This window comes from Epithele typhae (genome assembly GCF_022376455.1).
Source record: "Epithele typhae strain CBS 203.58 chromosome Unknown BXZ73scaffold_2, whole genome shotgun sequence".
In the NCBI taxonomy this organism is placed as follows: domain Eukaryota; kingdom Fungi; phylum Basidiomycota; class Agaricomycetes; order Polyporales; family Epitheliaceae; genus Epithele; species Epithele typhae.
The window spans coordinates 532,773-547,070 of NW_025954193.1; the positions used below are offsets into that span (position 1 = coordinate 532,773).

Sequence of the window (14,298 nt, forward strand, 5' to 3'; positions counted from 1 at the left end):
TTCGACAGTGGCGGACGATGTCTTAGGCGAGGAGCAATCAAATGTGGGCGGTGGATGTTGCTCGTTCCGCCCCCCGGCGAATTACAGTAAACAGAACTGCGGACGGGGTCGAAGAATGATCCAAATACGAAAGACCGTGGGACTTACTATATGCGCTACTCAAGTTGCAGCATCCATCCAGACTTCGGCAATGTTATGTGTGACACATTTTCCAGGGAGGTCGTGCTTGAGTGAAGATTCGCCCGCTTCATGAACGCCGGTACTGCGGTGACGTGCTGCATAGATAGAAAGATTGCGACTGGAAACTGAGGCAAGAAGGTCGTGGATAGGAGGAGGAAGCGATGGGAGGCCTCAAAAAGAGTGGTGGACGGCAGAGGTCAAGCCAAGGATATGGATCCCTTCAGCCGAGCCTGGGGCTCTGATGTCGCCGGCCCGGGCGTCCCGTGCCGCCTTCAACTTTGGAGGTCCCGTCTCGACAATCACAGGCTATCCCTCCATCCCCTGCCTTGAAATCTGTTCGCCGGGGGGTATCGATATCCATAGCTAGGGAACCAGTGAAGCGAAGGGGTTTTTGTTTTGTTTTGCAAATACAGCGTGTCCAGTACTCCCTTTGGTCCTCCGCTTGACCAATACTGTCATGTGTGTACCTGGTCAGAACCTCGCTGAGGAAGTGTACGCTGTTGCGCTGTTAAAATCGGTCTCCCGCATGTGATCGGTGAACGACAGCTAGTTCAATGAAGTCAATTTTCGAGCAACCCGGCCGCGGTGGGCCACGCCCCAACATAAAACAGTGTCGTGTCGTCGCATTCTTTAGATACAAAGTAAGCAACCGCATCCGCCTTCCGACTCAGACGTTCTCCTTGAAGCCGAGGTCCATTGAGCCAGTTTGATCCTTCGTGTCCATCGGTCTGAGCGCGAGGGTCTCTGTGCCCCGCGACGCCTTCGGCGACCGGAACTGCATGCTCTGCATCGTCATAGACGAGCCAGAAGGCCCGGAGGCCGCGGTCGCGGACGGCCGGCTGGTCACCGCGCGGCCGGTCGCGACGCGGAGGATGATGACCTCGGGGGAGATGCACTGGAAATGGGAGGGCACGGTCAGCGTCCACAGTCACACAGCACGCAGGCGACGGAGGGGGACGCACCATGATCTGGCTGAGCACGGGCAGGACGAGGTTCTGGACGTACGAGTTCCGGGCGTAGGTGATGATGAAGATGATGCCCGTGATCGCGTAGGGCGCCGCGGACTCGACGAGCATCGTCGCGATCGAGATGTACGTCGACCCGTGCTGCCGGCCGAGCGTGCGCGACGCGTTCCACGACATGTAGTACAGCCGGCCGACGAGCAGGAGCATGAGCAGGACGTTGAGCCCTATCGAGATGCTGAAGTACGGCAGCGTGAACTGCACGGTGAGGTGCGTCCACAGCGAGGCGTCGGGGCGCGAGGCTTGGTAGAGCGTCAGGAAGGACATCGCTGTGCGAGCATGCGGGTGAGTGAATGATCGGAGATTGGGAGAAGGACAGGCGTACCGGTCGAGCCAAGGAACACGAGGAAGGGGAAGATGACGATATAGATATTGTTCCATACAACGTACACACGCCAGAGCTGGAGAGTACCATCAGCATCGACGGAGATGGCGAGGAAAAGGGGAGGCTTACGAGCAGAGCGTCGGCCAGGAAGTTGCCAATAATGTAGCCAGCGTTACCTGCAGTGTTGACACCGATGGAGTAGAAGGCGAACAACCAGGCCATGGGGCCGCCGGGGAAGTCACGGTTGTCGATGAACTGGAGCTGGACTATGCGGGTGTTGCAGGCGAAGTTGAGGGTGCCGGACAAGAAGAGCAGGAAGATGAACAACATGAAGATGGAGCTGCGTGTGCGCATGGCCCTGTTCGTCCGGGCGGAGGTCCACATCGCGTCGGCGCAGAGGACGAAGGACGCCACGTGCACACCTGTGGGCGCGGTGCGCGAGAACAGAAGCAAGTCAGTCGCTGATGTTCGAAGGGGTGCGAGAGAAGATGATGCATACCGTAGGCCACACCGCCCAAGACGGCGCCAACCAGCTGGGACTTCTCCAACCAGAGGTCATCCGCGGTCTCCCCGGGGGGCGCGAAGGGGTTGGTGTCGTTAACGAAGGACATGGCCGGAGGACGGTGGGGAGGGAGAGGGTGGAGAGAGGGGGGTGGAACGCCGAAACGGCTGGCTGACCGCGGGCGCGAGGCAATGATTATAAACAGGCGTTGGCGGACGGGAGCGGTGTGGCCGTATCGCTTGCTTGGACCGGAGGAGCACGCCGGACTGTATGGCTTCAAGGTGTGACATCGGATCGGCAGCTGGGCGCGGGCCTGCAAAGGTGGTCCAGGCCATCGCTGGACCGGGGACCATCGTAATTCCTCCGCCCGTTGTCCTCCCGTTAGGGAACTTCGTGGTGTTGATTGAACCTCAGATGCGGACATTGTATATCCCCGCAACGGCAACAGAGACATTGTATCAGCCAAATGCCAGTCGCCCGCCGTTGGCAGAAGGACGTACAATCAAGAACCTGCTTCTCGGAGGTACAGCGGGGGCTTCTGATCAAGGGACTCAGAACCTGACCGGTCGCCTGGAGAAGGCGTGACCACCGATATGGCCACCTCGTCGCGCCCAACGTCAGACAAGACCGCGGGCTGCACAGCAGCTCTATAGATCGTGATATCTGCCTCATCCCAAATCGATTTTACGGGCCAAGGATGACTGACCGCTGCCAGGATGAATCTGCCACAACCATCCGTGCGCGGATTAAGCATGTCTGTCCGGCCACGAGTGTATCAAAACAGTCAAACACATAAGATGTCATCTAGGGTCTGTCCCAACGGAGATTCCACCGCATCAGCGCCCACATTCGGACCGGACTCTCACCACTCACTGGGGTTGACTCGACTCCACGGGGAGCCATGAGGCCCGTACATAGACAGCAGTCTTGTGGTAACTGCGGGACGAGCTACGGCAACACCGATCAGAGCGAAGGGCATGTGCCCTTCGCACGACGCGCGGCAATTGCACAAGCCAAAGGACGGGGGAGGCACGAAATGACAATCCACTACACACGCGCACCTGGTAGTCCATATGTCTCCAGCGTTCTGCTCTTCTGTCGCCGCACCATGGGATCCCAGCATTCGCACCGCTCGTCGTCCTCGTTCCGGGTGGTGCTGACCTTCTTCGTCTCTCGCCGTCGTCCTCTGGCCGTCCTACGTTGACTTCCTTGTCCGCTTCCCAGGCCTGGTTCCATGTCAGTAACGCACCGAACATTTAATCAATCCAGTCAGCTTACCGAGACGCATTCGCAGCCCACCACACCATGACCTCCCCCAGCACCCACCCTGCGCCCGCAACCCACGAAGGCCGCGCGCCCTTCACCTACGACGGCGCGACGTACGAGACCTACTACAAGGTCTTCGGCGACCTCCGCGCGCCGCACGCCGCGCCCCCCGTCCTCGTCGCCCACGGCGGGCCCGGCATGACCCACGACTACCTCCTCCCGCACGCCGACCTCGCCGCGGCGGGCGCCCACCCCCGCGCCGTCGTCTTCTACGACCAGATCGGCAACGGCCGCTCCTCCCGCCGACCGGACGCACCGAAGGCGTTCTGGACCGTCGACCTCTTCCTCGACGAGCTCGAGAGCCTGCTCGCCCACCTCGGCGTCGCGGACGGGTTCGATATGGTCGGCCACTCGTGGGGCGGGATGATGGCCTCCGAGCTCGTCGTCCGCCGCCACCCGAAGGGGCTCAGGAGGCTCGTCATTGCGGACTCCCCCGCGAGCGTCGCGCTGTGGGGCCAGTCGTTCATGCAGCTCCTCGGGGAGTTCCCGGAGGAGGTGCAGGCGACGGTCAAGGCGGGGGAGGAGAAGGATCTGAAGGCGTACCGGGAGGCGGTGTTCAAGGTGTACGCCGTCTATGGGTTGCGCATCCAGCCGTTCCCGCAGGAGTTCTTGACGACGCTCGAGTACCGGTATGGGGACGACGCGGACCGCACGGTGCCGAATGCTGGGTGTGTATATGCGTCTGCCTTTTCGTACGCGGGGCGGGTTTCCTGACTACATGCGCGCGTTCAGGATCCTGAGTGGCTGGACGGTCATCGACCGCCTGAAGGATGTGGACGTGCCGACGCTGGTCATCAACGGGGCGTTCGACATCGCGCAGGACTGGGTCGTGGAGGCGTACCACAAGAACATCCCTGGCGCGAAGTGGGTCAAGTTCGAAAACTCGAGCCACCTGCCATGCTGGGAGGAGCGGGAGGAGTACATGAAGACGATTGCGTCGTTCTTGGAGGCTTGAGTTCGACTGAGCGTGTACGAGTAGACAGTGCAAGAGAGAAATATGCTTTCATGGGGTGTACGTTTGCGAGAAACAAGTGTGCATTGTGTGAGGGGTGCAGAGTGAAAGTGAGTAAGTAGCGCGACTTCGAGTCTGGCACTGGCAGCGGGCGCTTGTTCCAAATCCCTGCGGCCCGGCGGGCCCGGGTAACTCCCTCAGTGCACCAGCGCGTCAACGTGCACACAACGTCCTCTCTCCCTTAGAACCCAAAGGAACAAACGCCACTCACCTCCCAGCGGGTGCACACGCCGGTTCTTCCAAACGTCGACCCCGCAGGCCCCTCCGCCGGCGGGGCACGCGGGCTCCACCGTCATGTACTTATGCACACCGTTTTCACGTTTGAACTCTACGTCGCAACAGCATCTGGAGTCTGAAACCGAGCATACTATGATACGGGTGAAGACCAAAAACTGCGACCGCTGAGATGACCCTGTGGCCAAACCAACTCTAAGGTGCGTTTTCCGACCTGATCCATCCGCGGAGGTGGCGTGTTAAGTACTAGCCGGGTCTTCTATTATGAAGCTGTCTGTGGAGCCCTACCGAAAGTCTCCGCAGACGACGAATCAGAAGCAGTCCTCGTCGTCAGTGTTCGAAGGGCAGTCCCCGTCGGTGCCAGCCTCAGCTATAACGAAGGATGGCGACGAAGAGGGCGAGGGTAGCGATCTCCTCGGAGAAGAACTGCATGCTTATGAACGAGGGTTATGCGGGCGGCTGCGCTGAAGAGAGGTAGAGCGACTGAGGGAGTCAATGACGGACCAAGACCTTTAAGTGAGTCTTTTGGACCCCAAGGTCTCCCGTGTCGTGTTCCTTGTGCAGGTGAAATGGACTAACTGCGCAGCTCGTAGTATCTCCATCCGCCTTCGATGCCACACTTTCGTGCGCAATCCAGTGCTCGACGGATGGCATCAACCGAATGCCCAGCCCCATATTCGAGGAAACCCTCCGGGGAAGACCTGCTCCGGTCAATCGAGGTCGATTATGGGGTCCTACGTAAGTATCCCAAGTCATTCGTGCCCCGGGACGCCGGAACACAATCCGAACCAAGGCGGTGTCGACAGGCTACAGGTTCAATCTCCCGTCCGACAAGTAGGCTCAGATGGCGCTCCCCGTAACACCGGTCAGCAACTTCAAAAAGCGGGCTGCGGGAGTATTCGGCATCAGGGTAGGTTTACATCCTTCAGATCACACAGGTTTAGCATGTTGATAGATATGTCATTTCCGCCGCACAATAATACAACACATGATTTACACCGAACCAATCAAAATCAACGCTAATCCCCTCGGGGAATTCCTAAACAATCCGCTGATGAGTGCGAGACGACAACTAATTATGTACGTATTTGACTCACCGACTAATATGCTTAGAAGCAGTCCTCGATTTCGGTGCTGAGCTCGCACACATCGGGCTCTATTGGACAGTGTCATGGTCAGTATTGTGATCCAAGACGTCGTGACGTTCGAGGTACGTACTAGCTTCCGGGGCAGGAGCAGCTTGGACGGCGAGGACAAATGCGGCGAGCGCGACGACGGCCTTGAGCATGAATTGCATGGTGGAAGTAGGGACGACGATGAGGATGAAGACGGTGAGAGTCGGCTGATCCGATGCCTGATACGAACTACCTCGCAGCATTTAAATACTGTCCCCCCCGCCTGCTATCGCGTCGAGTCGAGGTGGTGACGGGCTTCGACGCCGGCGAGAGGGACAGACTAGGGCCGCCCCAATCAAACTGTGCAGGTGGTGCCAGCTCACCCCGATCCATACTACGTCTCTTATCGACTGATTAATCTGCCCAGCACTGGTCGCACAAACACAGCTTCGCACCGCGCGCCGTCTGCAACAGCACGTTTTTGAAGCGAGATGGCCCTGGCCTTTAGCCTATGTCGTGAGCGGCCTACTCTCACTTCGAACCCCTGGCTATCTGGATGGGGACGGCGCATCTCACGTTTCGGCGCCTTCTACAAGCTTCTACATTGTCTCATCAGGTGTGTGGCTGTCCAGTGTATCCTGGATAGAGCTTAACGTCCGGTTCCAGCGCGTGAACAGTCTAGACCAAAGATTGGAACCGTCCAACTAAGGTGGCAAGCACTCCGTTGGGCAAGTCCCTCGTCTTGTGACATAATCACCCGCCGCCTGCTCCTCCTCCCCATCATGATCGCGCAAGCGGGCGCCTGGATGGTTCATTGCGCCGACAGCTACCGACAGTGCCCGAGGCGAGCCTTCGAGCACTCGAGCTCCACAATACCACCGCTGACCGGCGGTCGGCCTCCATACGGAGAGCAACGATGACGCTGGACGGACGCCCCACGCACGGTGTTACGTCGCGGGGCGGTGCGATCGGGCAATCGAGACAATAACCCCGCCGCCCCGTTCCCAAGTTCGACCATCTCCTCGCCCATCGCCCACCAAGTTCCTCAGACCACTAGCTAGCTGCATGATGTCCGTGACCGTCCGCAAGGTGTCCAATCCTTCTCGTGAGGGCACTACCTCCTCGATCCGCCGACGCGTGCGCTGACCGGACGCGCGCAATGGCAAGGACCTCACCGAGTCGTTCGACAACCGTGAGTCACCCCCACCTCCACCGTGTCCCGCTGCTGACCCGCACGCGCGCCCCCACGCAGAGGCCTTCGTAGGCGGCGTCGTGTCCCGCCGTGTACATAGCTGCACATCCCTCTATCTCCCGCACCGGGGTCTGTTTACCATAGCTAGGGGATTAGTGAAGGGGTGGGTTTCTTTGCAAATACAGCAGGTCCAGTAATCCCTTTGGTCATCCGCTTGACCACTGTCGGAGCCGGTCGTCAATATTTGCGCTCGGTAAGAACCAGGCCGAAGGGGTGAGCTCTTTTGAGCTGTTCAAATCGGCCTCCCGCGGGTGATCGGTGAAGGCCGGCCGGTCCAACGGTTTTAAATCTTGGCCAACTCGACCGCGGTGGGCCGTTCTGTGCCTTGGCGGTCGCCCCTACTTGCTTGTCTCTGCCAAAATATGTCTAGTAGAACAAATAGATTTACTTTTGATCGGGCAGAGCCATTGGAGTGCGAGCTCACGAACAAAGAAGATCACTGAAGGCTTGCAGGCTGCGGCGCAAATTTTACAGCAAGTCGTTGACGCCAGATGCACGTTAGTAACCACGGTCTTCTCTGGGCATTCAATTTCAGATGGGTATAGGCCTTGTTATGCTTCGGATTTGAATCCGCGAAAGCCGGGGTGCACCGTTTTTGCAAATACGCTTTATCAGAGTGTTTGCGCATTCTTCGTGCCACGACGGGCACGTACTCTTTGAAGAGGAGTTAAAATAGGGTAGGTCTCGCAAACATATCTCATGGCATACAGAACACTCGCCGCCGCAAATGTAGCTCGCAGTTGACAATGACGCGCTCGGGATCCTCGAAATTTGGGTATGCCGAGCGATGAATTTGAAAATTTCGCAATGGTCGAATGCGGCTGAGGGCTGAGCTGATGAATTACACCCACGTACAAGTGAATGACAGAAAGCTGGCGTCGACAGCTCACGCGCCGGGATGAACACGCCTATAAAAGCCAGTCCACCGAGCGAGCGTGAACACCATCCCCCGAATACTCGCAAACTTCGTCCTCGAAGCAATCTTTTTGACCATGAAGTTCTTCGTCCAGCTCGCCGCCTTCCTTGCCCTCGCGCTTGCCGCCCAGGCCGTTGTCATCCCCAGTGAGTTGATCGAAGCCAGTGACGCCAGAGGCAGCATGCTGAACCCGAAGCCCACTTGTGCAGAATCCGATGAGAGCGTTGACGGCTGTGCGCCGTACAAGGGCTCCTGCTACTGAGTGTCTTCTGCCATGTCATGTGTGAGAAGCTATTCATGTATAATGACACTGACGTACTCACTGTGTTTTCAGTGCACTCTGCGCTCGGTTGGCACATCGGCCTTTGCTCCGGGCATTCCTGAGGGACATGGGGCTTTGCTTTCACCACCGCTCAGCTATATTGGCTTAGTGTGCACCATGATACTATGTTCCATGCATCCATGGAGACGCTCCTTGTAAAGCGTACATACATATTTGTTCGTGGAATTATACGGGAGTCCCCATCGTATGCAAACAAAGGGCGAGATTTGATTTCTGTCAAGGCATACTGCGCGGATCAGCAGAACGGAATAAGATACTATGGGACCGCCCACGAAACTGACACCACGGAGACGGTTGATAGGGTTCAAACTTTACTGCTGGTGGGTAGCAAGAACCTCACATAAGCACCAGCGTGGCTGAGCAGGACGGTAGACGACTACACCAGCGAAGTAAGCAGCAGAGTGAACCACCGACGTTGGGGTGACCGCTTGAGGCAAGGTGTTCATACAACCCTCTGTATTAGCACAACGAGATACTCATCTTACAGTTCGTCCCGAGTCCTAGCGACGTAGTCGGCATAATTCGCCTCCGCCGCATCGTACACCGCCGTCCAGTCCCTGCACTCGTGCGTCACGTCCGACACCGTCGTCTGCGCATCCGTGTTCGACCGCAGGTGCTCCAGCCGCGAGTCCCCGCGGCACATCGCCGACTGCCGCAGGTAGTTCAGGCAGTGTCCCGCCATCTCCCGCTCCCGCCCCGTCAGCCCGTCCACCCTCTCCTCCCCCTCTCCGTCCGCGCGCCGCCACGACTCGTTCGTCCCGGGGGCGTACGAGTCGTGGACGGCCACGAGCTGCGCGCGCAGGACGTCGAGGCACCGGAGCTGGTGGAACATCCCGAGCGTGAACGGGCGGCCGGCGGGGCCGAGGCGGACGGTCGCGCCGCCGCGCGGGAGGAGCGCGGCCCACGCTGCGGCACCGCGGTCGGGCGCGTCGGCGAGCGCGGCGGAGTAGTGAACGCTGTCTTCGTGCGGGAGGCGGACGGCGGGGAGCGCGGCGAGCGGCCACTCGGCGGGGAAGTCGGTGCCGCGGTATGCTGGTTGAAGGGGGGGTGACGGGGTGCGGGGAGTAGTGGGGTTCGCGGTACTCACTGTATTCGTGGGCGGGGGGCGGCGGGGGGCGGCGGAAGGGGATCAAGGGGACGACGCGGGCGAGGAGGAAGAGGGAGGCGGAGACGACGAGGAGCGCGGCGGTGATGCGCTCGAGGAGGGTGAGGCCCTTCATGCAGGCGAGGGAAACGGGGGGCAATGGGATCTGGGAGCGCAGGCCCAGAAGTGCAGACGCGGCCTCCACTCCGAGTCCGAGACTGAGGCGAGCACAGAGCGGGGTCGAGGAGGGTCGAGGAGGAGCAGAAGTCTCCCGCGGCTGGCGTCCGGGGACCGGGACCGGGGCTGGCTCGGCGGAGCGCGCCGGGGGCCACACACGTGCTCCGGCCCGAGGCTGCGATCCCAAAGGAACGCCAAGTATCTCATACCCACTGTTGCGGGATCCAGGGCAAGCGTCCGGCTTTGCTGAACACGGAAAAGTGCATCTTTGCTTGACAGCTGGTTCTTGAATCTTACATGATCAACACGCTCGAGCAGGCACACCTCGCCCACTCGGCCAATCTCGCCATGTTCACGAGCAGTCCCTCCGTAATAATCAGGGCTTGGCTTCTTTCCCCCGGACCGGACGATCAGGCTAATCATGCAAGTAGCACGGAGAAGGTTGGTCCGCAGACACCGCGACCCAGATGCCTGGAGATCTCTTGCTTGCAATCCGCTGATAGTAGGCACCATCACGCCCCGTGCTCACATCCGCCTCTTTGACAGAGATATCGACCGCCGGTGTGCCACCGAGCCAAGCTTTCTAGTGCCTTGGAAGCACATGGTCCACAGAGAGCGTGTTCTAAACGAGGCGTTTTTCGGTTGACAGTGGACCGTATACTTGAGATTCTGAACATACCACAAGAAATTGTGCCAATTGTTCTCACACGCAGAGCGTTCGGTACTGCGGATATGTCTGCACTGCCCAAATGCGCACCCTCTGATGTTTCTGACTTGCGTAGGCTCGTCGTAGAACCCACTGAGCAAGAATGTTCGTGCTCCGAACTTGGGGAACTTGGCAACGATCGTCCAGTCCTTGAGAGAGTCCGTGATCTCACACTCGCTGGTCAAGGCTGTTCGTACACAGGCATGAGCCACGGCAGAGTGCGCGTACAGAGTGACCTACATGACCTGATATGCAGTGGTATTTGCGCCTTCGATCATAGCGAACGCTTCTACGGCTTCTTGTGGCTTGTGGTCGAGGCGGACCGCCTGGACATCTTCGGGATGCTGCTCTGCCATCGAGGCGACATATTCCGTAAGGACGAGGCTCTGCAATCCTGGAGGTTGCGCGACCGCGTGCAAGAACGAGCTGTGGTCTCGGAGGCAACCGAGGGGCAGGAGGCGCCGAGTGCCCCGGAGCGCCCATCCCGTTGGACGCCGGCGCTGAAGCTGAAGCTTTGGGTTGCGCACCTTCGCTTCCTGCAGCCCAATGCAGTCCTCAGTGCCCGAGATTTGTCTTGACGTTGACACATTCAAGATCAGGTAACAATGGGTATTTTTCACAACGATATACACTGCAGCAACAACAGCAGCACTAGTACAGAACCACGGATCCCCGAAGGGCGGAATAGATAATTGTTACGACTCTCAGACGACTAGCAGGGCCAAGTCGTCATGAGCGGTGCGTCACCACAGGCTAATATTCACTCGTTAGCTCGAGAAAAGCGCGCCTCAGTCACGATGCACGCACTGTGTGGGGAAGACGCTTAGAAGCAACTATCAAGGCCGCGGTTGCAGAGAGCACCGTCAGTGCCGGCCTCAGCTAGAGAAAAGCCAGGGGTCATCAGTCAATGCGAATCGGAGAGCGCTTGAGGTGGCTACTCACCGGGGACGGCGACAGCCTGGGCGGCGAGGGCAAGGGCGAGGACGGCGGCGATCTTGGCGAAGAACTGCATCGTGGAGATGGTGGGTTGGCAATTGAGAAGAGAGGTGAAGTGAGAGGTTGGATTGTCGCCGCGATTGGAGCTCGAGGGGATGAGGTTCTGCTCCCGTTTCCGCCTCGTCCTTTATACATTTCGCTCACCCCCTCGGACGTCTTGGCCAGGTCGCCCGTATGTCACGCCCCAATGGCGTAACGCCCAGAGGGTTTGCGGCCGCTTCGTGGCACAGCCAATTTGGGCGGATTTTGATCACTGCACCCATCTGTGGAGGGGCCAGTCCTGTCCCCGTGGTCCTTCCACGCCCAGGAATCCTTGCCTTCTCTCTTGGCCTGAGATGGCATCCTCCCGGAACAGGTTCGTTCACCGACCGACCGTAGCCGCCAATCAATGACGCCGGACCGCGGTCGGGGCGGAGGTCCCCACATCATAGCGTGCAGATGCAGGTCGAGATGCACTCAACGGCGGAGTTCCTGCCCCGGGCGCATCCAACATCCTCATCAGATACTTGCTCGTCAGCGAGGCTGCCACGCCCAAGTCCGGGCACTGCACGACGTCCCGTCGCCCGAGATAAGCCGCCGTGTAGATCTCCGTGAATAGCACGCGCAAGTTGTGCTCGCAACCCTCCGTCCGTATTTGTCCAACGACGGGGTAAAGACAAGCCAAGAATGGGATCTCGTTCCAACACCCAGGCTGACCGGCAATTCCTTCGGCGGGAGCTGAGCGTCGTGGGCGACTCGGCAGGCACGGAAGTACGCATGTACATGCGGTATGTATGCAGGCACCAGAAGCCAACAGCTGCGATCCCGCCGCGTTCGGAGCACAGCGGGCTTGATTGAGAATGAGATCACAATGCATTGGCGAGGCCTTTTCCCAATCAAGCCCGCTCTGCAGTCTTGGTCGAACTTCTGCTGCTTCTGCTGTTGGTACCTGCATGAGCGAGCACGTCCAGCGCTAGCCGCTCTGCCCACCCATTGGACAAAGTGGAGTCTTATCTGAGTACTCACCATCCCTCACTTTGCTCGCTGCGGAAACACGCCGCCGTGCGAAGCCTGATGGAATACATTGCAGGGTATCTTACAACACACACAGAACCACATCCCTTTACTCCTTCTCGGTGTGCTTGATGAACACGCCGAACGGCAGCTGAGCACCGTTCACCCATGTGATGGGCCCGGAGCCCTGCATTGTGTAGCCAACCGCCTCGTACATCTTCGCGGCCCCCTGGGCGTGCAAACAAGGGCGTCAGCGCAGCACGTCAGTCGACAAATGGGCACTCACCCCGCCGGCCATGGTCTCGAGGCACGTCGGAACCTTCTCCTTGCGAGCCTGCGCCGACCCCCGTGAGCACGACCGAAAACCTCCCCGACGAAGGACGTACCCCGGCCTCGACGGCGTCAAGCAGGGCCTTGCCCGCGCCCTTCTTCTGGCAGGACTGCTTGATGCCGATGAGCTGCAGGTGCCACGCGCCGAGCTTCACGCCCGCGCCAAGCACGGACTCGACGAGCACGTCGTACTCCGCAAGGAACTGTGCGCGCGCAGAGCGGCATCAGCCCACCGCACTCTCACCGCGTCCGACGGCCGCGCAGGGACGCACCTTCGGCCACCAGTCGCGGCAGGTGTCGTCGAGCTTCGCCATGAGCTCGTTCCAGCCCGCCTCGCGCTGTTTGTCGCTGCGCGGGCGCGCGGGCAAGAGAGCGTGTCAGCGCCGCACACGCGCGATCGAGGACGACATACGTGGACAGGAACTTGAAGCCCGGACCGAACCTGGCGCGCGGAAGTCAACACCCCTGCAAGACCGAGCGAGCGGACGAGGGCACGTGTGCTCACCAGACGCCGACGCCGACGACGCCCTCCTCCGGCATCTCCGCGATCCAGACCTCGCCCTCGCCAGTGAGCGCGGCGGCGACGTGCGCGCGGTGGATCGGGACCTGGAGCGAGACGTCGTTCATGAGGGCGCCCGCGAAGAACTCTACGAGATCGCGCGCGCGCGCGGGTCAGCGGCGGGGCGCGGGGCAGTCGAGTAGAGGCGGGGATGGCGCACGGTTGTTGAACGAGTCGGCGAGGACCTCGCAGTAGTTCTGGATCTCGGCCTCTGCGCGCGTCCGGTCAGCGCGGGCATCGGCGGATCGAAGGGGGGGCGCGCTCACCAGAGGGGCTGGACACTTTGCGGACGGTCACGGACATGGTGCAGCTAGCCGGTGCTCGGAGGGTGGTGGACGATGGGCGGGGAGATGGTCGACCGGAGCGCGGCGACGGGGGTATATCACGTTAGCGCAGCTTGATTGCCCGGGCGCACCGCCCCTGCGTGGGGCGTCCACCCAGCGTCAGTGTTGCTTTCCATATGGAGGTCGACCGCCGGTCAGTGACATCGTAGTGCTCGAGTGCTCGAAGGTTCGCTTCGGGCACTGTCGGCGCAGTGGTCCGTTCATGCGCCTGTTTCAGGGCGCAGGACGAAAAGGGAGTGCTTGTCACCTTATTGGACAGTTGCGGTCTTCAGTCTGGACTCTGAACTTCTGTCCACGTGCTGGAACTGGACAGATCGTACCTCCACGTTTCTATTCAGGATGCACAAGGAAGCGAACATAAGCCACATGCACACCCTGCCAATGAGATTATGTACAAGGCGGCGCCGAAACGTGAGATGCGCCGTCCCCATGTAGATAGCAGAGCGTTCAAAGTGGGTGAACGGCGGGAGTAGAAGTTAGAGCACGATGCTCACCACCTAACGCGTTCTGATGAGACGTTGGCAAAAATGAATGATCCGATGACAGACGTACCGTACATCTCGGAGGAGAGCTGCCCACTTCGCCTGCGCACTCCGATGAGAGTCGGGGGCCGCCCGGTCCGTCCCTCTCGCCGGCGTCGACCCCTGTCACCACCCTCGACTCGACGCGATAGTAGGAAGGGGGAGAACAGTGTATAAATACTGCGGGGTCGTTCGTAATGGACTCATCGGACCATCCGAGTCTCAACGCCTACACCCTCTTCGTCGTCCCTACTTTCATCCGTCTTCAGTCATGCAGTTCATGCTCAAGGCCGTCGTCGCGCTCGCCGCATTTGTCCTCGCCGTCCAGGCTGCTCCTGCCCCGGAAGCGAGTACGTACCTC

At 59.7% G+C, this 14,298-nt stretch overlaps 4 protein-coding genes across 4 annotated transcripts; 1 reads left to right on the top strand and 3 right to left on the bottom strand.

Annotated features, from left to right (window-relative positions):
- Positions 1-847: 847 nt before the first annotated feature.
- BXZ73DRAFT_38000 (uncharacterized protein) lies at positions 848-2,138 on the bottom strand (the record flags this gene model as incomplete). The annotated part of the gene is made up of 5 exons (XM_048018106.1): positions 848-1,075; positions 1,143-1,471; positions 1,528-1,603; positions 1,657-1,949; positions 2,027-2,138. 5 exons carry the CDS (start codon positions 2,136-2,138, stop codon positions 848-850), a joined length of 1,038 nt encoding a protein of 345 aa, XP_047883088.1.
- Positions 2,139-3,334: 1,196 nt separating this feature from the next.
- Positions 3,335-4,310, top strand: BXZ73DRAFT_96083 (proline-specific peptidase; the record flags this gene model as incomplete). Its single annotated transcript, XM_048026980.1, has 2 exons — positions 3,335-4,023; positions 4,088-4,310. The coding sequence occupies 2 exons, from the start codon at positions 3,335-3,337 to the stop codon at positions 4,308-4,310; spliced, it is 912 nt and encodes a 303-aa protein (XP_047883089.1).
- A 4,398-nt stretch (positions 4,311-8,708) lies between these two features.
- On the bottom strand, positions 8,709-10,550 carry BXZ73DRAFT_96086 (uncharacterized protein; the record flags this gene model as incomplete). The annotated part of the gene is made up of 4 exons (XM_048026981.1): positions 8,709-9,259; positions 9,315-9,529; positions 10,246-10,371; positions 10,435-10,550. The coding sequence occupies 4 exons, from the start codon at positions 10,548-10,550 to the stop codon at positions 8,709-8,711; spliced, it is 1,008 nt and encodes a 335-aa protein (XP_047883090.1).
- Positions 10,551-12,292: 1,742 nt separating this feature from the next.
- Positions 12,293-13,375, bottom strand: BXZ73DRAFT_73306 (uncharacterized protein; the record flags this gene model as incomplete). Its single annotated transcript, XM_048021871.1, has 8 exons — positions 12,293-12,412; positions 12,470-12,517; positions 12,570-12,716; positions 12,786-12,861; positions 12,926-12,955; positions 13,019-13,160; positions 13,233-13,283; positions 13,339-13,375. 8 exons carry the CDS (start codon positions 13,373-13,375, stop codon positions 12,293-12,295), a joined length of 651 nt encoding a protein of 216 aa, XP_047883091.1.
- Positions 13,376-14,298: the final 923 nt, after the last annotated feature.